The sequence below is a fragment of the Pteropus vampyrus genome, unplaced genomic scaffold, assembly GCF_000151845.1.
Source record: "Pteropus vampyrus isolate Shadow unplaced genomic scaffold, Pvam_2.0 Scaffold653, whole genome shotgun sequence".
Classification (NCBI taxonomy): Eukaryota; Metazoa; Chordata; class Mammalia; order Chiroptera; family Pteropodidae; genus Pteropus; species Pteropus vampyrus.
In genome coordinates, this window is record NW_011889434.1 from 521,932 (window position 1) to 543,309 (window position 21,378).

General features: G+C 37.6%; 1 protein-coding gene across 1 annotated transcript; it reads right to left on the reverse strand.

The window, feature by feature from the left end:
• Positions 1 to 12,258: 12,258 nt before the first annotated feature.
• Positions 12,259 to 19,664, reverse strand: RAB9B (RAB9B, member RAS oncogene family). Its single transcript, XM_011385088.2, has 3 exons — positions 19,521 to 19,664; positions 15,055 to 15,115; positions 12,259 to 13,843 (listed from the first exon to the last, which is right to left on the reverse strand). Exon 3 carries the CDS (start codon positions 13,804 to 13,806, stop codon positions 13,201 to 13,203), a length of 606 nt encoding a protein of 201 aa, XP_011383390.1. The 5' UTR covers positions 13,807 to 13,843; positions 15,055 to 15,115; positions 19,521 to 19,664; the 3' UTR covers positions 12,259 to 13,200.
• Between the last annotated feature and the right edge of the window lie 1,714 nt (positions 19,665 to 21,378).

Consider the following 21,378-nt stretch of genomic DNA (forward strand, 5'->3'; position numbering starts at 1 on the left):
GTGATTTTCAACTTTTTCTGTCTGGCTTATTTCGCTTAGAAAGATTATCTTGAGGTCCATCCATGTTGTCGCAAATGACAGTATTTCTTCTCTTCTTATGCCTGAGTCATATTCCATTGTATATATGTACCATTGCTTCTTTATCCAATCATCTATCGTTGGACACTTTGGTTGCTTCCATGTCCTGGCCACTGTGAATAATGCTACTATGAACATCAGTGTGAAATTTTTTTTTTTTTTTGATATGAGTGTTCAAGTCTTTGGGGTAAATACCCATAGAGGGATGGCTGGATCATATGGTAGATCAATTCTTAGTTTTTTGAGAAACCTCCATACTGTTTTCCATAGTGGCTGTACCAATTTTCAGTCCCACCAGCAGTGTATGAGGGTTCCTTTTTCTTCGCATCCTCTCCAATATTTGTTATTATTGTCCTGTTGATTACAGCTATTCCAACAGGTGTGAGATGGTATCTCATTATAGTTTTGATTTGCATTTCCCTAATAGCTAGTGATGTTGAGCATCTTTTCATATGTTTGTTGGTTATTTGTATGTCCTCAAGGGAGAAGTGTCTGTTCAGGTCCCCTGCCCATTTTTTGATTGGATCATTTGTTTTTGTTGTTGTTGTTATTGAGTTGTATGAGTTCTTTATATATTTTGGATATTAGGCCCTTTTCAGAGGCATTGCTTGCAAATATATTTTCCCATTGAGATGATTGTCTCTTTACCTTGTTGACAATTTCTTTTGCTGAGCAGAAGCTTTTTAGTTTTTTGTAGTCCCATTCATTTATTTTAGCTTTTACAATAGTTTCGGTAGTGTTTGCTCAGATTCCCCCGGGGCTCCATGGTGTTTGGTCTCAGAGGGTATGGGAGGAGGGGCTCTCTGGTTTGGGGGTTGGGATCTGCAGCTCAGCCTTGGTTTTGTAGCTGCTGCTGGTAACAATCAACTGTTGTTTCTCTGCCACTTGCTTTTCTGCTTTCTGCCTTGATGACTTGGCCCTGCTGCTGGCTGCGTGGAACTCACAAGTGTCCCAGGCAGTGCAGTTCAGGGAAGTTGCCGCACCTTCTCCTCTCCCCTTCCTCCTACAGGTAACTCCAGCGGCTGCGAGAGGCAGTTTCTTTATTTCTCCCTGTCCACCGCCCGACACCTGGAGTATTGACCTGTGGTAGCTTTTATGTGCAGATTACATGCTCAGGTGTGCTGGTATGCAGTTTGGATGTTATTTTGTTGAGTTTTAGATATTCAGCTTATTATTATTTCAAGGAGAGAGATCTGGGGATGTCTCTTACTCCGCCATGTTTCCTCTGGACCTAAGTTCTTTTTTTAAAAATTATTTTATTATTAGTTTCAAGTATACAGTACCTTGGTTAGACATTTATATAGTTTATAAAACCTAAGAGGTCTTTATTCTAGATACATATCTTTTATCAGAGATTTGATTTGCAAATATTTTCTCCCATTCTGTGTATTATCTTTTGATTTTCTTGATATTGTCCTTTGAAGCACAAAGTTTTAAATTTTAATGCATTCTTATTTGTCTTTTATTTTTGGTTGCTTTTTTAAAAAGTCTATTTTGTCTGGTATAAGTATTGGTACCCCAGATTTTCTTTTTATTTCCATTTTCAAGAAATATCTTTTTCCATCCCTTTACTTTTAGTCTGTGTGTCTTTTGATCTGAATTGAGTTTCTTCTAGGCAGCCTATGTAAGGGTCTTGTTTTCTTATCCATTCAGTCACCTTACCTTTTGATTGGAGCATTTAATTCTTTTACATTTGAAGTAATTTTTGATAGATATGTAGTTATGCCATTTTATTATTCATATATGTATGGATATATATGTATGTGTGTATGTGTGTGTGTATATATATATATTTCTTCTTCTTCTTCTTCTTCTTCTTCTTCTTCTTCTTCTTCTTCTTCTTCTTCTTCTTCTTCTTCTTCTTCTTCTCCTCCTCCTCCTCCTCTTCCTCCTCCTCCTCCAAGTCTCTCTGACATTTCCTGTAATACAGGTTGGTGGTGATGAACTCCTTTAGGTTTTACTTGTCTAGGAAGCTCTTTATCTGTCTTTCTATTATAAATGATAGCTTTGCCGGGTAGAGTAACTATGTTTGTAGGTCCTTGCTTCTCATCATTTTGAATATTTTGTACCAATTCCTTCTGGCCTGCAGAAATCAGCTAACTATCTTATGGGAGCTCCCTTGTAGGTAACTAATTGCTTTTTTCTTGCTTCTTTTAAGACTTACTCTTTGTCTTTAACCTTTGGCATTTTAATGATGATTTGTCTTGGTGTCAGCCTGTTTGGGTTCCTCTTGTTTGGGACTCTGCACTTCCTGGGCTAGTATGTCTATTTCCTTCACCAGGTTAGGGATGTTTTCTGTCATTATTTCTTCAAATGGATTTTCAATTCCTTGTTCTCTTTCTTCTCCTTCTGGTACCCTTGTGATGCAAATGGTGGTATGTTTGATGTTGTCCCAGAGGCTCCTTAAACTATCCTCATTTTGGGGGCATTCTCTTTCCTTTTCGTTGTTATGCTTGGGTGTTTTTTCTACCTTCTATTCTAAATCACCGATTTGATCCTTTTTTCATCTAATCTACTGCTGATTCCCTATAATATATTCTTCATTTTTGACTGTTTCTTTTAATGTTTGTTTTCTATCTCATTGTTAAAATTCTCACCGAGGTCATGTATTCTTATAATCAGTGTTTTGATCTCTGAATTTAGTAGATTGCTTGTCTCCATTTTGTTTATTACCTTTTCTGGAGCTTTGTTCCGTTCTTTTATTTGGGAAATCTTTCTTTGTCTCCCCATTTTGGCTGCCTCCCTGTGTTTGTTTCTATATATTAGGTAGGGCTGCTATGTCTCCTGATCTTAGTAGAATGGCCTTGTGCAGTAGGTGTCCTGTGGGGTCCGGTGGCACATTCTCTCTGTTAATCTGAGCCAGGTGCCTCAGGTGTGTCCCTTGTGTGTATTGTATGTGCCCTCCTGTTATAGTTGAGACTTTGTTGCTGTTTGCACATCTATGGGAGTGATTGATCCTCAGGCTGTGGGTTGTGAGGATTGGCCAGTGAGGTGCTGACCCTATGGATCAGGATTGGCTTTAGCAGGGCTCTGGTGCCTTTCCAGTCTGTCATTTGGGTGTGTTTTCTTTGGATGAAGCTCCTATGGTGCTCTGGCTTGGTCTGAAGCCAGCTGCCAGGCATTCTGGCCCTGGGTGTTCCTGGGAGGGGCCCCACTGCAGGCCAAGTTCAGTCTCTGCCTTGCCATGTCAGTGCCACCTGGCAAGAGCCACCAAGCAATCTACAGATGGCTGCCACCAATGCTGGCCTTGGAGGTGCCTCGAGAGGCCAAGACATGAACAAAGGCAGGCTGCCACTCTTGCATGGCTTGAGGCTACTGAGCAAAAGGTACGGGGCATGCTGAGGGCAGATGCTGATTGTGGGTTTTGTGAACCTTTGAGAAATTTTAGAAGAAGCTGCAGCACAAGCTTCTCTGCATGGAAAAACCACTGGAAGCCAGTTGGGTGGTTCCACAAGTTGGATGGGGCAGAGTCTCAGGGAATCACCAGGGTGGGGTGACCAGTGTTAGCCAGGTTGATGGAGACTCAGCTATGGTGGCTGACTGTGTCTGCTCACCAGGAGTGGGAAGGGCTCAACAACAGAACAATATCCTCTGCCAGCACTTCTGTGTGAGAAAAAACTGCCCCTACAGTCCTCACCCTGAAGCCAGACAATTAATTCCTCCCTGTATGTCCCTGGCAGCTTTCAAGCTGCTGCCCCAGCAGAGGAGCACAGAATGAGTGAGTCCATCAGTGAGTAAGTCTGCAGGCAGGCCCCTTAAGAGGAATGTCTGCAACTTCAACTGCCCTCTGTCTCATTGAGAAAGAATCTCGACTCATTTTCACAGCCAGAAATTGTGGGGACTTCTCTTCCTGGTACTGGAACCCTGAGCTGGGGAGTGCAGTGTGGGGCCTGGGCCCCTCACTCCTGTGCCCCCACTCTGCAGCCAGGTTATCCCTCCTGATTCTCAACTGCCACATGAGAGTTTGGGACCAACATGTTCCATATCTCTGCCCCCCTACCAATCTTGAGGTGGTCTTTTCTGTGTGTTCCCTATTGTAGAACTTCTGTTCAGCTAGACTTCAGGCAACTGCCAGTGATGCCTGATGTAGTTTAAATTTTGATGTAGCTGTGAAAGGAGGCAGGCACAGAGTTTACTTATTCTACTATCTTGACCGGAAGTCCCCTACTATTTTTGAAATTGGATTCTGTTGTAAAATACAGATCAAGGGGAGAAGAAAGGAAAATGAACTTTCCATTCCAGGGATGTAGAGTATTGTGGTTTATGTTACCATACAAACCATACTCATATACATTATACATGGAATACTTGTTTTCCATAATGGAATAGACTGAACAATAATATTTCTCTTTTTTTCTTTGATGATCCAGTAAGTAATTAACCTCCTACAATGTCTATGGATAATCCTTACAAATATTAATACTCATTATAATATTGAAGTGTTTAAATGCAAGTTAAGAAAAAATTTCTGCCAGAATGTTAGATAAATCAGTTTTTACTACTGTAACTAAAGTATTCTAGAAAAAAAAAAACAATAAAAAAGTATATTAGGCAGAGAGACAATAACTCTCCAGCTCAGTTTAGTATGTTACAAATTTTTTTCATTATGACAAAGCCATGGCAGTCTAAATAACACTACAGATCGAAAAGCTCATTGGCCTGAGATAAAGCTAATAACAAAAGCTAACAACTGCTATATAATTAAACAGCAACTTTCACAATTGCCAATAACTATTTTTCTTATCGTACCTCTATATAAAATAAATTAAAAGAATGTGAAACTGAAGAATTGTATTATTATTATTTTTTTAATGAAAACTCTTCATCAGGTATCTCTTTCTTTGTTCTTATTAGGGACACTGAGATTTTAGTCATTTGGTTAATTTTAAATTAGACTTTTAAAGACTTGGAATGCTAACAAAAACCAATAGCTCTGATTTCAACAATTTTTAGTAGCTTCTGTTTATTCAATTAGGCAAGGGCTATTGGAGAGACATACATTCTCAGTAGCTCCTAGGGTTGCTTTCTTAGGAGGAATAATAAGGACATGTCTAACTTTAAAATTTCTCCCAGGCAAGAGCTACTTGCTTCTTCCCCTTCTACTGTTTGAAGCCTGAACCCTGTTCTGCTTAGAACTTTGCTTTTCATGCCTTTGCCTCTCTGGTTTCATTCCTTCCTCATGTCTATGTCTTTGGCATCTCCCAAACTACATAAGATGAATAAATTTCAAGGAATCTGTTGTACATCATGGTAACTAGAGTTTATAACACTGTATTGTATACTTGAAAGTTGCTAAGAAGATAGAACTTTAATGTTCTCACCATAACAACAACAGCAACAAAATAGTAATTCAGTGAAACTTACACAATGTTATATGTCAATTACATCTCAAGGAAGCTGAAAAATTTGAAAAATAATCTGGCCTTAGACAGTGAGGTATGTTGAAATAGTCCTGGATTGTGAAGCTGGAGATGAAAGTTCTAAGGTGTGAGCTGTCACTGGCTAGTTGCATGGGTCTTCAGAAATTTGCTTAACTTCTCTGTTCCTCAGTTTTATTATCTATAAAAAGAGAGGACTGAAGTCATATTCTTAAGTCAGTTCCAAAATTTGTCTTAAAGTAGCACACACAACACCACGTTTTCTGTACCTCACCCCTAAATTGAAATCATCTCCCATTTTTCAAAATTCCTCTAAGAAAATTGTTGGTTTTAAAAAAGGATCTTTGCGTCTATCAAATACTGCAATCCTTTGCCAATTATGTCACAAGAACCTATGTCGTTATTTTTAAATAATTTTTAATCTCTTGAGCACATTTAAAATTCAATATAGATAATGCAGTAATAGTCATAAGAAGAGAAAAATCTACTCTGGAATCTATTTTTATTATTAATGTGAAATAAATATGCTAATACTGGATGGGAAGCAGCTGATTAATATCTTCAAGCAAAAAAAGAATTTTTCTCATCTACTTTATGCTAAGCACATTGCAAGGCACTTGTGCATATTATTTCTAGTAATCCTTACGACAACCTGTTAAGGAAGACACCATTTTTCTACTTACGCGAGCTGAAGAAACTGAAGCTGAGAAAGGTTACATAAATAGCCTAAGATAATAACACCTGTTTAATGGCAGGAGTGAGATTTGAATCCAGGAGGTTGAAATGTATGTGCTTACAAAATTGTGAATATACTAAATGCCGCTGAATTGTACACTTTAAAAAAGGTTAATGTTGTTATGTGAGTCTTATTTCAAAATGCAAAACAAAATTAAAAACTCAGAAAAAATGTATGTGTTTATAGTTTATATCAATTTAACTAAATCACAGAATGGTACACTGGAAAGTGTCTAGGACTAAGCTCTCTGACTAACTAGCTTTGTGATCTTGAACAAGTCATTTCACCCATCCAGATTTCCATTTTTCTGAATATAAAATAAGGGATGGGTGGACTACATAGATGATTCTGAGGTGTCCCTTCAGCTCTATCAGTCTGTGGTCTCCATGTTAATTCTATGGCAGAATACTGACAGGTCTTCATTGCCCCCTTGTGGGATAGCTAAACTATTACTATCATTTTATTCATATAAGATTTCAGAATAATCTGTTCATTAAAAATAACGACACTCACCTAAACTTATCAGGGGCATCACTTCATAAGTTATGTAAATGTCTGACCACTCTGCGCACCTGAAACTAATATAACATCGAATGTCAATTATAATTGAAAAAAATAAAAATGAAAAAATGTTTTACTACACTGAAAAAAAATAGCAATAAACCCAAATCAAACAAGCCATTTGACATTGTGCAGTTAAAGAAGCTGGATGAATGAATATTTTGCTTTCTACCATTTTTTAATCCTAGTGACACAAGTTTAGACTTATAATTCTCTAAATGAAAATAACTAAATAGTCTCAAATATGATGAGAAACAAAGGATGGATCAAATAGGCATTTCTTTTCCCCTCCCTAGTTTTCTATTTTCTTAGAATATTACCCTTTCAATAATTTGTCAGTATTTTAAAAAAATATATGGTAAACAAAGTTAAAAGGGAAGAGCTATGGGAGAAAATTGCAGAAAACCAGCAATATGGATAAGATCAAAGGTTACTACCAATTATATATATAAAGAGTTTCTAGAAATCAATAAGAAACAAAATGAATGTTACCCACCACAGACAGGCTAAGGACTAGAATGGGTTATTTATTCAAGAAAAAAAGGGTCAATAAATACACGAACAACTATTTATTCTCAAAGAGTGAAAGAAATGTAAATCAAAACATGAGCTCATTTCTCATCCATCAAATTAGGCAAATGTAGTTAAAAAGGGAGATAATCTTCTATGACTGATTGAATGTTTAGAAAAATAGGCCTCCTCTTATTCTACTGGTGTTGATGTAATTTGGGACAAGTTCCTAGAGGGCATTTTGCCACTATATATTAAAAGCAATAAAAATATTCATACTCTTTGACCCAGAATTTTACTTATAAGAAATAAACAGATATGTGAATTAAGAATAATATTAAGAATGTTCACTGCTGCTTTATTTTATAAAAAGGAGACAGTTGGAAAATAAATGTCTAACAGTAAGTGTTTGGTTACAATATTATGGTAAATCTTGCAATAGAATATTATGCAAGCATTAAATATAATCCCTAGAAGAATATATAGTGACTTAGAGAAAAGTCCCTTATTATTAAGTGAAAAATTATAATCAGTGCGTGCAACATGACATCTATTTTATTATATACATATATTCAAATACACATTAAAAAGTAATATAAATATCTGGCTATCTCAGGGTAATAGGATTACAGATGACTTTTTTCCTTTATTTTGCTTTTTATTTTTATTTTTTTTACCATGGGCATGTATAACTTTTGTAATCAGAAAAAAAATAAAGACAAAATTTTAAAGTATTTACTGGCGACAATGTTTTCCCATTGGAAACAAATGGAAAAAAAGATGATTCAAATGTTATACCAACACTTCTTCATCTACCAACAGGTTCTATATTGAGCAATATATTACAGGACACACCCTTGGATATGCTGTTTCTAAGGCAGCCAGGAACAATGAAAGAGAAAAGAGAAGAGATAAGCCTGTCTGTTGCTTCCTCATGATGCACCACAGGAAGGCATGATTTGTATTTTTACTCTAATCGATATACCTAATATTGAATTAAGAGCTATTTCTTTCATTAAGGAAGAATTTCTCAATTCCTTTTTATTAATCAATTAAGTAAATGAAGCACAGCTTGGCATGTCTGACTAAAATTCAGGAGTGCTACAGTGACACTCATTACACATTACCCATAATTCAAAGAGTATGAATGGAATTGACAGATGACTGAAAAATACACATACTTGTATTCACAAAACCCACCGTTTAAAAATGCACTTAAATATAGATGAACCAAAATTCTTGGTGTTGTCTTGGAGAAGACAAAGCAATTTACAAAGACACACAGATCACTGCAGCAGTTCCTTTATGACTAAAGGTGACAATTCCTTCACATTTTGAGCTGCAAAGACACTTATTCTCACTGGAAAAGCACTAAGTAACTAACTCCTCACCCCCTCAAATAAACAAAACAAGACAAAAAAAACCTCACACAAGCATGATCACCTCCACCAGCAAAATAAAAGGCAGATCCTTGCTTACCAGTTTTTGCAAATATATCAATAAAGGGACATTTAATAACCGTTCTTTCTTTAGATATGCCTAGCTTCTATCATTATCCCTTCCTTCTCTTAAAGAGAAGGGTGTAAAGAATGAAGACTTTACTGGTGATGATAACTTGTGGAAATTAAAAAGACAGCAAAAAAAAAAAAAGGTAACTCTGTGAGGTGATGGATAAATTAGTTAGCTTGATTGTGGTGATTATTTCACTGTGTAATCATATGTTGAATCATCATGTTGAACACCTTAAATCTATTCAATTTCATTTGTCAATTATACCTCAATAAAGCCAGGAGAAAAAGAAGAGACCAGTTTGGAAAAACTTATGCATATATATTAATATTTTATCAAAAGGGGTACCACAGTTTACCTGCCCTAAAATCAAGAGTAGGAAAAGCAATCCACTGTAATAAATTCTATATCTCCACAGCAAGGAGAGAAAAAAGTGAAATGGTTATCTAGATCATTGAAGTAAAAAAAAAATATATTGCAGTTAGAACTACCCCAAGTAATTCAAATGAAAGTAGAGATGCCTGCTTCAAATTCTATATTTAAATTATTGAAATCAATGCTTTAAACTTCCAGTGTTTTAAAAATTCAATTACAGAATTGAGGAGAAACCATCTATTCCACACCCTCGATTTCCCGGAAGGACTGTAGCCAAACTATTTCCCTAAAGTGAGATTCTTACTATTTCTTAAGGCATCAAGAGAAGGAGATTTCCTGCTGAGCTATGAATCAGGAAAAACAGCAAAGACAGCTAGTTTTCTACTTTTAAAATATCAGTTTTGGATGAGCAAATCTATTCTTATTTAAGAGGCTTATAAATCTATGATCTTCTATAGCCTTAAAGTTTCATCATTACAGCCTAATCAAAAGGATTTCGGGTGCAATATTTGAAGCAGGGCCTGATAATTTGTTAAATGATTATCCTCAGAGATGGAAACAGTACATGTGGCAAAAATTCTGTTTTTTTTTTCTACTGTAATTTCAACTGTCCAAAGTTTCAACAGGCAAAAGTAGAGGGAGGAGAGAAGAGGGTTAAATATGTGACAGATGGAATCAACATAATGATGTTCTGTGCTGTGGAGAGACTTGAGTCTGTAATTTAAAAGTTACCACTATGTACATTCAATCCACCGGATGCTAATCTTTAAAGTACAATATATGAGAACAGAATATTTAACAAAATTATCCTTTGTTTTCTTATTTCATCTATATTTTCATGTTTCCTAAGATCTGTACAGTATACCAGTCAAGGAAATAAAAGGGAAAATGTATATTGTTTATATTTTGTGATGTTTTCATTTGTTTTAATTTTTAATAAAGAAATAAAGTGGAGAGTCAATATTCAATTTCCAGTCCCAATACTCTTCATGCATTAAAAAGTGGCATAAAATAAAAGAACCTCGCTACCTTAATCTTTTGAGTTTGCTTCCCCAATAAGTAGAAGAGATCACTAAATAGTGGCTGCTTGGACCACCACATGAAAAAAAGTGATCCAGAGGCCACATGCAGTGTAGCCTGAGTGACTTGATTAATGAGCACTGTTTGTCAGGCTTACCAGTTGCTCAAAAAGAGAGAGGGAGAGAAGAAGCACAAACAGTGTATACTGGTTATTCAGAATGCACTTTTTATTTACTTCAACACAGGACTTTTTACAGTTGAAACAAAATATCTGATACACAATTTTGAGTTTTAGCAGCACCTGCAACAAGAGAATTCTGGAATACCTCAGGGTAGAGATGGCTGAGGCAGGCACAAATTAACCTGAAATTTATCAATCCACTGAAGACATATGGGATCTGCGGCTCTCTGAATGTTAGCTAAATACATGAAAATAAACTAAATAAATATTCTGTATGATGTTTTAATGGACCATTGAAAAACAGTGTCGTTCCAATTAGAAATATCTTATTCAAAAAATCTAGTGTTCACAAAAAAACAAACAAAACAAAACAAAACAAAACCCTCTTGAAAATACTGCACTGCACATTCTAGGCTTCAATTTCTAAGCTTATATGCACTGTTCCTGGTACTCAGATTTCAGCCTTTGGTGTTTTTTAATCTCACCCAAATTATACATCAGCACCCGAGTGTTACTCACCAAAATGACACTGATTTTGTCACTTAATGTTAAGTGCTTTCATTACGATATTTGTAGTGATTTGGCAGAAAAAAAAGTTGGTATGGCTAAAAGGGAAGGGGCTTCAGCTGACCTGCCAATAAAATTAACACTTGTCTTAGATGGACAGGAGAGTTATGAACGGGATACTCACGTAATTTTTTGTTTTTTTACTTAAATGACCACATGCCATTCTAATAGAGGTAAGTACTTTCATGAGTGGATGGAGGTCTTTATGAAGGCCTGAGATCTACAAATAAAAACTATTATAAGCAGAGTGCAAGTAGAAAGAGAAGGCCCCAGGTCTCATGCACTTAAAAACAATTAGCATTTAACAGTGCTAATATACAGATTTTCACCCTAACACGACTGTAGCAAAGTGATCACAGAACTTGGAAACCAGTGTGGCTGGCTATAGGCATAGGCAGGATAGGGACCAATACTTAAGAGCTGTGGGGTCTCAGTTCTGGCTTTGACTTCTGGCATCAAAGTTAGTTGGACAATGGGGTCAGGATTATATTTAAATTGAGAATACTAAGTATGACTGGGTTGAAATATTGTCTTCTGGTTATCTATGTGGCCAAAACGTCCCAGAGCTATTAAAGCACATAGGGTCCCCTGTGTAAGGCTGATTCCATGTGTAGCTACAATGGAGAGTTCTAGGCTCTATTCCTGTAAAAGCTCCCATCCCTTCCCTGGCCCAGAGCTCTTTATTGGGGTCATTTCTAACTGTCTCTCATTAACTTGGATCACTATTTTTTATCATAGATATTTTAAAAGTACAGATTAAAAGCTATGCAGGACAAACAGATCAACTGAAAGAACCAGACTACATATAGATAACTGGTAGTCATGGTAATCAAAATTTGACAAATCACTTTTGTATTTTAATAAGATGTTTATACCAGGGCACATAGTGATTACTCAGATCTCCAGAATTTCTTCTGCCACAGTGCAAAAGCAAAGACAGAGCTATGTAGTTGCTGTTAAATGCTAATCCCAGAATAATTTGAGCATTTTTAAAGTCCCTCTCCATAGTCTTAGCTGTTGTCTTAAGATACATCTAACTATAACATGGCACTGAAATGTAGTTTGTAGCTTATCGATTTAGAGAAGTTAAAGCTGGAAGGGAGGACCTTTAAACCAAACATCTAGCCAGTACAGAAACTCTTTTTATGGTATTTTAACAGATGGTCATCCAGCATCTTCTTGAATATTTTCACTAGAAGGGAGTTCACTATTAAGGCAGTTCATTCAACTAGACAACTCTAACTATGAGAAAATCATTCTAACACTGGATTAAAGTCTGCTCTCTTGTTACTTTCAATGTCCTGGTTTGGCCATCTGAACATACAGTACAACATACAAGAAATCAGTTTCTTCTTCTACAATAAATATTCAAATTAAGGAACCTTGTGAGAAATGCCTATTATCCCCCAATCTTTTCTGAAGGCTTCTCTGAAAGCACAGCATGGCAGAACAAGGACCATCAAAATTATGAGCAGAGAGCACTGCATCCAAAGCCATATACTAAGCAGCACTGCTAAACTGATAAGGGGTTGTGAGAGAAGCAACATCCCTGTGCAGCAAAAGTAGACTTATGAAGTAAAAGCAGACCAACCAATTATTTGCAAGGGTGGTTGGCATATTTAAACATAATCCATTCCCTAGTATCCTGTTACTTTAAAGACAAGGAGTATAATCAATTTCCAGTGTCGCTAGCGTCTCTTTTATTGAGATAGTGTTTTGAAAAGCTCAGATGGGAGCAAACCGTACATAAGGATTTAAACAAGGCAGTATAAATCATTATACTTTTGCATTCCTAATCATTACAACCTCCTTATAATTCAAACTTAGGACATCCTCGTTTGCATTATTATTTTTACTGCTCAAAGTATTATTTTCCCCCCTTTGGCGGACATGTCAGAAACTTCTTGGCAAGAGTCGATGGTGACAGTTGTTAGCTGATTAATGGAATGTTTTTAAGGAATAGCTGTAGTTTTTTAATTCCTTCATGTTGCTGGGTTCTAAGTTTTAACCGTGATGTGAAAACTATTTAAATTTCTCAGGACTAAAGCTTTCTGAAATGTCCTGATACACAAAAGAAGGAAATAGCAGAAATCACACAAAATACACTTGGCTTAATAAAGTGCTTTTTAAAAAATTGCTCTACAACTTCAGTTTGAAAGGCTCTCATTAACATTACAATCTGATCTCTTATCCTTTTGTGTGTGTGTGCACTCTTAGAGGGGCACAGTTATTCTTACACTACTGAATGACCAATTTGGGGTATATTTTAAAAAGGCTTCTTATTTTTAACAGCATGAAGATCCTGCTTTGGAGCCACTGTTCAAGTCAATAGTGTGACCTAACATGCAATGCTCCAGCTGTTCCTCTACAGCCAACACCTGCCTGACAGCTTCTTCAAAGGCCACTGTCACATTAGTATCATCTTTGGCACTTGTTTCTAGATAAGGATAATCCCCATTCTCCATGCACCAGGCGTGTGCCTCCTCAGTAGTCACTTGCCTATCCTCTTTGTCTACCTTATTACCCAGAACTACAAAGGGGAAGTGCTCAGGGTCTTTCACATCTGCATAGTAGATGAATTCTTTCTGCCAGTTACCAAGGTTCTCGAAGCTCTGCCGGTCATCCACGCTGAAGGTCAAGAGGCAGCAGTCTGCTCCTCTGTAGAACGGTGTCCTAAGGCTCTTGAATCGTTCCTGCCCTGCAGTGTCCCAGATCTGGAGAGTTACAAAACGTCCATCTACCTCCAGATCTCGATTTAAGAACTCTACCCCTATGGTATGAAAAGCCTGGGAGTCAAATTTATTGGTTACGTAACGGTTCATAAGCGAGCTTTTCCCAACTCCACCATCACCCAAGAGAATGACCTTTAAGAGCAGGGATTTCCCACTCATTGCTGCAGCACCAGATGGGGAGGAAGGAGTTTATAACCTAGAGAACCAAAAAATAAAAGAAAAAGCAGGAGGGAAAACAGTTAAACCTGAAACTGAAATCAACTTCAGAGTAAATTTCTCTGAATTATGAGGCCTTCTAATTTAGCTTCTCTTGATTCATACTCATTAACTGATACAGTATAGCAGAAGGAATAAAACTCAATTTGCATAAGAGGGGAATATAGGTCTTGTTTTTCTGAGGTCTCTTACCTGTGCCAGGAAAATGGCTGAATGCCATGGGTAAACAGATTAGCAGATAGTACTGTAATTTGGTTCAGTTCTGACCCTGTTCTCTCTTAGATTAGAGAGCCTAGAACAGGAATTCCACTCAAATGGGTAACCATTCTAGCTTCTGGTTTGAAAAGTTCCAAACAAGAGGCAAATAGTATGAAATTGTTTTAGGGTTTAAAGTCTGTTCCTGATGGACCCAAGCATTATTGAGAAGAGAAGCCTGCATTCGCTGTAATTCTGTCAGTAGAGGTTTGGGCTAGAATTAAACTGGACTCCAGAACTTGAAAAAGAGAAACAGGTCAAGTTTCTTTCAGCATTCGCCCCATTATACTTGCATTGATACAGACACCCTCACAAGTAAAGGATCTTCCATAATCTTTTCTTCATGGATCAATAGCACTTAAGTTGATGATAGTTGACTGGTACCAATGTTACAGCTATCATTCAGGAAGAAAATCTTGAATAGGTTATTAACTTTTAGATTTAGGTTTTAATTCCACACTAGTACTAAAGAAACATACTGTTAACTCTAAAGTGATAATAATTATACCAAACTCTTCTTGTTACCTCCACAACATATCTATACATGAAATACCTAGAATGCATCTTAAGAGAAAAAGATCAAATATTTACCAAATGACTACCTTGTACTAGATTCTGTTAGGTATTTCCACACTAAGTCCATTGTGGAACTCAACAATGATGATGTTAATTGGGTGTTATTTATGCAAGAGACCCAAAGAGATGAAAATTAATCACTAATCAAAAAAACACATACAAAAGAGCCTCTGGAGGCAAACACATTTGAAATGTAATTTAAAAAAGAAAAAAAAAAAACCTCAGTAGTCCTTAAAATTATATTGGTGTGCATGTGTACTAACTATATATTTTTTGAAACATTCATTTTTAGCATATTAAATGAAAAATATATATATATATATATATACATACCCAGTTGAGTACAAAATATAAACCTACCCAAGTGGGTCTTTGTCACAATCTTGTCTTTTTCCTGTTGTTTTATTCTTTTTTGGGAGGTCTAAAAAACAAATCGGGAAACATTATTTTTAAAAAATCTATGATAAAATAAAGTTAAGTCTATATATATAAATATACTCGTTAGGAAAAAAAAAATCTCAACTTCCCTACAGAGAATGGTTTTTTTTTACAAATATACTTAAGAAATGCTACAAATGCTTAATGTGGACAAAATAGTTTTATTGCAAGAACTTTAACTCGGCCTAACTTGAGTGTACTTTATATGAATTTTAAAGTTTTATGTTGTCTCTCTGTTCAAAGTTAATCAAAGAAAGTAGGTGATATTCACAGTGGATGATATTAAGGAAAGGGAAAGCATAGAGTTGTCTAAGATATGTTGAAATTCTATCTCAGAGATGAAATTCCTTCCCTTTATAGCCACCAATGTTCTCATCTCCAAGAAATTACTAGTGCACTCACCAATCTGCTTTGAATTTGTCTCTGCATTTGATTCCACAAGACCAGAGAAGAAATAATTATGTTTGTGGGTTCCCTGCTTATAATATATTCTTTTGGCAAATTATTTTACTCGTTAGTTTTGATCATCTGTCTTGAACATAGGTTTTGGTATTTAGCTGGCTTTATTAAATTCAAACACAATTTCATTTAACATTATAGTTAATTATGCCAAGAGTCTTATTTAATCAGCATCAAGAGTACAGGTCTAAAAAGAAAAACAGTCCCCAGATTTATTGAGTGTTCTTTCTTACTAAGGAATAAAGAAGTTTTTTAAGAAATCTCTGCTGCTTAATAATCTCATGTTATTTTTTTTTTCAAATACAGATAAAACATATAACAAGGGATTTATTAGAAATAGAAATTAGTAATTATTAATTTAAACAATGTCTTTTAAATTGATAGGCTTTATCCTCCTTCTTAGTCTATATCTATTCTAAAAAATTCTCAAGTTTCCCATAATTCTTGATTTTTGTCCTCTGTTTTTTTCTGCTTTCAAACTGCTATCTTTAGAACTAGCTCAAGTAACATTTCTTTAAATGGGATGAAACAAGTGGTAGCACACTTCTTTATTTTTTATACTGGTCTGTAGGATAATCTTACAGAGCAGAACTCTTGAACTCTCATTTAAAAGAGTAACAAAGGAAGTCTAATCTTGAGCACAATACTGAAAGTATTAAGGGTCCGTGTCAAAAGAGCTTCCTTAAATTTCTAACACACAGGTGTTCATATCATTAAACAACTCACTAACTCTACTTTCCCAGCTGTGGATTCACTCAGATGATGGGTCAAGGACTGACTGTGTATGGAAACCAAATACTCAGCTCCAGGAATAATGAAGAAGTATTAATAACTATTTGAGATAATGTTTCAGTTGCTTGTGCTCCAGGAATAATGAAGAAGTATTAATAACTATTTGAGATAATGCTTCAGTTGCTTGTGCATCCCCTTTGTGATCATAACTTTGTGATCACACATAACTTCTGGTTACATAGGCTCTATACCAGGAGAAAGGGAGGAAAAGCAATGCAGTTCAGTGTCAAATGCACTGGGCTGGCAGCAAACAGGAGACAAGAGTCTTCATCTCTGCTTTCCCATTTATTTATTTTATGAACTTGGGCAGGTCACTTAATCTTCCTGTGTTCCAATATCTTCCTGTATAAACATAGAGCTGATAATACATGCCCTACTTAAATTACAGGATCGGGGGGGGCAATAAATAACTTATAAAGTTTTCAAAGGTTTGTAAACATTTACTGAAATTTTTTGAAATTTTTGGTTTGAGGTTTTTGTTCCTCTTGCTCCTCTACCTCCTTTCATTCGCTGGTGGGGTCCTTGCAACTCAGTATTAACTCTTCTCAGAAAGGGCTTGCCAGTGGGAGGACAAAGATTCTTTTTCTTTTTCTTCCATATTTGAGAATGCTTTGATTCTCAACAATTTTGAGCATCTGCATATACCACAGAACCTCAGCATTGGAGGGACTTTAAGGGTCTTCTGGTCCAATCCTGCCACTGATGCTTGTGAAAACATTTGAGTGCCTATTGTGTGCTGAGTCCTTAAAGGTGACCCTCTGATCTTCTCTGCTGTCTCCAACTCCCATTTGTTTGCAGGAGATAGAAATGAATACACTTTAGGCTTGTCTCCTCACCTTCAGTCACTAAATCCTGCTAATTTTTCCTTGGAATATCCTTTTCCAGTCCTCTGCTACCATCCTCATTTTGGCCCACATCTCTTTGCATCTATTATGAAAATTTCCTGGGTCTTCTCTCCCCACCTCTGGTTTCTCCCTACCTAATCTACTTTGCAAAGCTTAATCACTTGAGCACTCACTGGGTGTAGACACTGTTGGAAATGCATACACGTTACAGGCAAGGACTTATTGGCAAGTTTACAAATTAACATATAAGCTTCAGATCTCATGGTTTACAGCTGAGAGTATCATTATACTGCCTTATTTTGTTAACACAACTTTTTTTTCCCAAGTATGTTTTTGCAACACAACCAAATTTTAAATTCCTGGATAATAAGGCCCTCGTTTGTAGATGTCTTTGAAGCCCCTTCAGCATGTAGCACCAGGGTCCTCCATATGGCTGATCAATAAATATTTGTTCATTAATTAACTGTTTAGGTAGGTGTCCAGAACTAATGCCTCTGAAATGATGCCAAGGTATAACAGATACACAGTTCTATAAGATGTCCAAATACTATTATTTATAAGATGACTAAAGAGCAGAAGTTATGGACTTATCTGGATCATTTTCTAGGCAGGACTTAATAGGAATTCCACTTGTTGAAAGTCGGTGGAAATGTTCATTTCCCTCCCTGTTCCCTCACATTTTTAAAATAAATATAGAAATTTCTCCATTCCTATCAAAAACAAGAGAAAAATTATTTCCACTTTGTGTTTTCAGTGGTTTCTGGCATCCCCACCACTATCAAAATCATTGTTTGAAATGAGTGTGATCTCCTTTAGCATATACTTAAATTAAAAAGAACTAGCGCAGTATAAAGGCAAATCAAACAATTTTTCCTCCTCCAGAATATGCCAAATTTAAGTCAAACCTTGAAAGAAGATAACATTAAGTAGGCAAAATAATTCTTTGATAACCCTAAGTACATTTAATAGGAAAGTCAAACCCCTTATCCATCCCTCCATATCAGGTTAGTCCCATATCAGGTTAGGATTTGGCCTAAATTGTTTATTCTGATTTTGGTCCTATTCAGAGAAAGATCTGGCTTTAAGTGACTCCAATATCCTAGAGATGCAATTCCCTTTTCTTACTATACTCCCTCAAATAGATTAACAAGCATTCTCTAATGATAGTTTATTCACTTCCCCTACCCCCAACTAAAAGTCTAAGTCTGGGACAGTAAGCTGAATTAAGAATTCATGCAACCCATACTCATCAGCTTTCTTTGTTCTTCATCACACTTGAAACCTGAATCTGCTGTGCCAGATTAAATTGATTGTATTAAACTGATTGTATTTAGTTGGGAGTGGAGGGAGAGGTGGGGGAGGAGGCAGTACAATGTAGAGAAAGAGGCTGAACCTTTGAAAATAGTACATTTTAGTGTGATAATGGAGAGATGAAAAAGCAAATCGACGACGTCAGTTCAATTGTCATGGGTTGAATGATGCTCAAAGCCATAGCGCAGATTGTTTGGGAGTGAGTCTTGAGAGGAATGTGTACTGCATAGCTAGGGGTGGGGGAAGAACAGCAGGGGAGGACTAGGCAGTGGATGAGAGTGGCCATGGAGGCAATCTGCACAGGGGAGGAGCCATGGTTGGAGCTGTGGGGAAAGTCCCTCATATGGTGACACGCTAGGTGATGCTACTCAACTCACTGTTAATTCCTCGCACAGTATTTGTTAATACTGCACTGGAGAACTGGGCGAGACTTTCTTTAATCTGTGTGAAAATCAATACAAATAAGAAATGATTGGATCTTTGAGACCCTCTACCTTAAATGGTGTAGGTTGTTTCCAATACAGCCTGATGCTTGGGGGTGGGGGTCCTAGCGGGGAAGCCTTCTGACGCACTGGATTCATTTTGTAGAGCTAACAAGTTATCATTGGGGATCTAGAAAGTGAGATTTCACGCATAGTTTCAACTACCCGAGACCGAGGTCCTTTCACCTCACCCCTAGAGCTTAAAATCAGGGGCCGTGGCGCATGCGCACTGAGCCACACCCGCTCCCCACGGAACCCTGCGCCTCACTGCACAGTTCCGGCAGCAGCTCGGATTACTCAGCAACGCCCCCTCCGTCGTCACCTGCCCCCCAACTCCTACCCCTGCAACTCCAAGGCCCCTTTCTCAAGGTGCGAGTGCCCCCAGGGATCACCTAGACCTCCCTTTCTCCGTCTTTCCCCAGCCCCCCCCACCCCCACCTTTCGGCCTCCCGGATCCTGACTCCTGGCCGCGCTCCCTGCCCACGCAGTGGCACCTTACCCGACACAATGGAACAGAGACTAGAGAGAGCCGCGGGCGTCAGGCAGTCAGCTCTGCGCGCCGACAGCCCAGCTCCTCAGATACACCGTTACTACTTCTGCTGCCTCCTCGTCCTCAGTGGGGCAGCTTGGACCTCGGTGGCCTGACAGCTGCAGCTCGCGCCCGCCGCTGCTGCCGCGCAACGTCTCGCGCCCGCGCCCGCGAGGGGAGGGGGCGGGGCCCGCACCGCCTCCTCCGGCCTCTTTCTTGGCGCTGGGGACCCTGCTACCTCCTGCCCTCGCTGGTCGGGAGCACTTCCTGTGTCTCTCACTCCTCTTTCATGCTCAGTGTCCAACTCTGGTATCTTTTGTCCTCCTCCCCTCCTCTGGGTAGGCACAGCTACAGTGGACTGTCAATTAGTGCCCTCCCACTTAGCTTCTCTGCATCCTGGGGCCACAGCCCCATTTCCTGCAATTACCCTTGGACCCACTTCATTTACCTTATAGCCAAACCCTCTACTTTTGCCAAAAGGATAGCACGTACACTCTCTTTTATTTCAAATAGCTCAAGGAGATATATGATCACATCACACTACTAAGCCCTATAGCTGACTGCTGTTCATGGCAATCCAAAAGGAAAGGTTCAAATCTGTAGCTCAGGCATAGAAGACACAACGCCCTTTACCCTTATCAGTTATGATGCTAAGAGGGCCACACAGAGAGCACTGCCTGAGGTTTCTGGAAATGTCTCTGGGGTAGAATGCAATGTTCCAATCGTGCCTAGCCTCTCAGCCAGTACCTTCTTGCTGTCTCCTGTGGCCCTCTGGTACCTCCAACTAGTTTATGATTTTTTCCCCCTAGAATCAAAGGAGGACAGAGCTCCTGGGGTCATTTAACCTGCACTCCATCTCTCTGTTAGGCAGACCCATCTCTGAAGCTTCCCTTATGTCTGAGAACCTGTCCCTGCGTGGCAATGCCCCTCACTCACCATGTGCCCCCTGATGGCCTTCACACATGCCCTCCTTCTATCTAGGCACTTCTCTCTTCTTCACAAGTCAACCATTCTGTCAGTCCCACAGGCCCCAGTTTAAATGTCACTTCCTCAGGGTAACCTTTCTCAAAGACCTCGGAATAAAGTGCTCTGATTTATTCTCTTGTAGCCTCCTGTAGCCTGCTGTGATTTGTCTTCATAATACTTATCTGTTTTTGATGAGATATTTAAATATACAATTATTTGATTGACAACTGCCTTCCTCCACTAAACTATATTGCATGATAAAGTCAATGACTGTGACTGTCTAATTTCACCATCATATTCCCAGAGCCTAGGGCAATTCTTGTTATATAGGTCATGCTCAGAAAATATTTGTTGAATATGAATATATGTTTTATTATCAATAATTACTGTTCTTTTAAAATAAAATAAATGAATCTAATTGAATCCCTTATGCTCCCACTTAAACCAATCTCATCCCCCCCTAACACACTAAAATACTCTTCTGATGAAGAAGAGATGCATATAGTCCTCTAAATAAAATTTTTACTTGCACATTCTTATCTGTAATAAAAGGAAATTTTTGAGCATGGGCCCTGGTATATGTATATGTACTTGTAGATTATATACATGGACTATTGTGCATATATACTTTATGCATTATACTATATATACATTATAATACATACATATTAAAATTCTCCAACATAAAAATTTTAAAAGAATGAGAAAAATAAATATATTGATGCTTCAGTGTTTTCTTTCTGTACTCCAATGAATTGTTTTGTGAACTACTCAAAATAATAGTCCTTCATATTAGAGTTTCGCCTCATTAGGTAACTCTTTTGTCCTTTTCTCATAGATGTTATTTACCAACAGTTTAATC

Excerpts from the sequence above, each read along its gene's own strand:
- RAB9B (XM_011385088.2), bottom strand. The coding sequence starts at position 13,806 with ATGAGTGGGAAATCCCTGCTCTTAAAGGTCATTCTCTTGGGTGATGGT.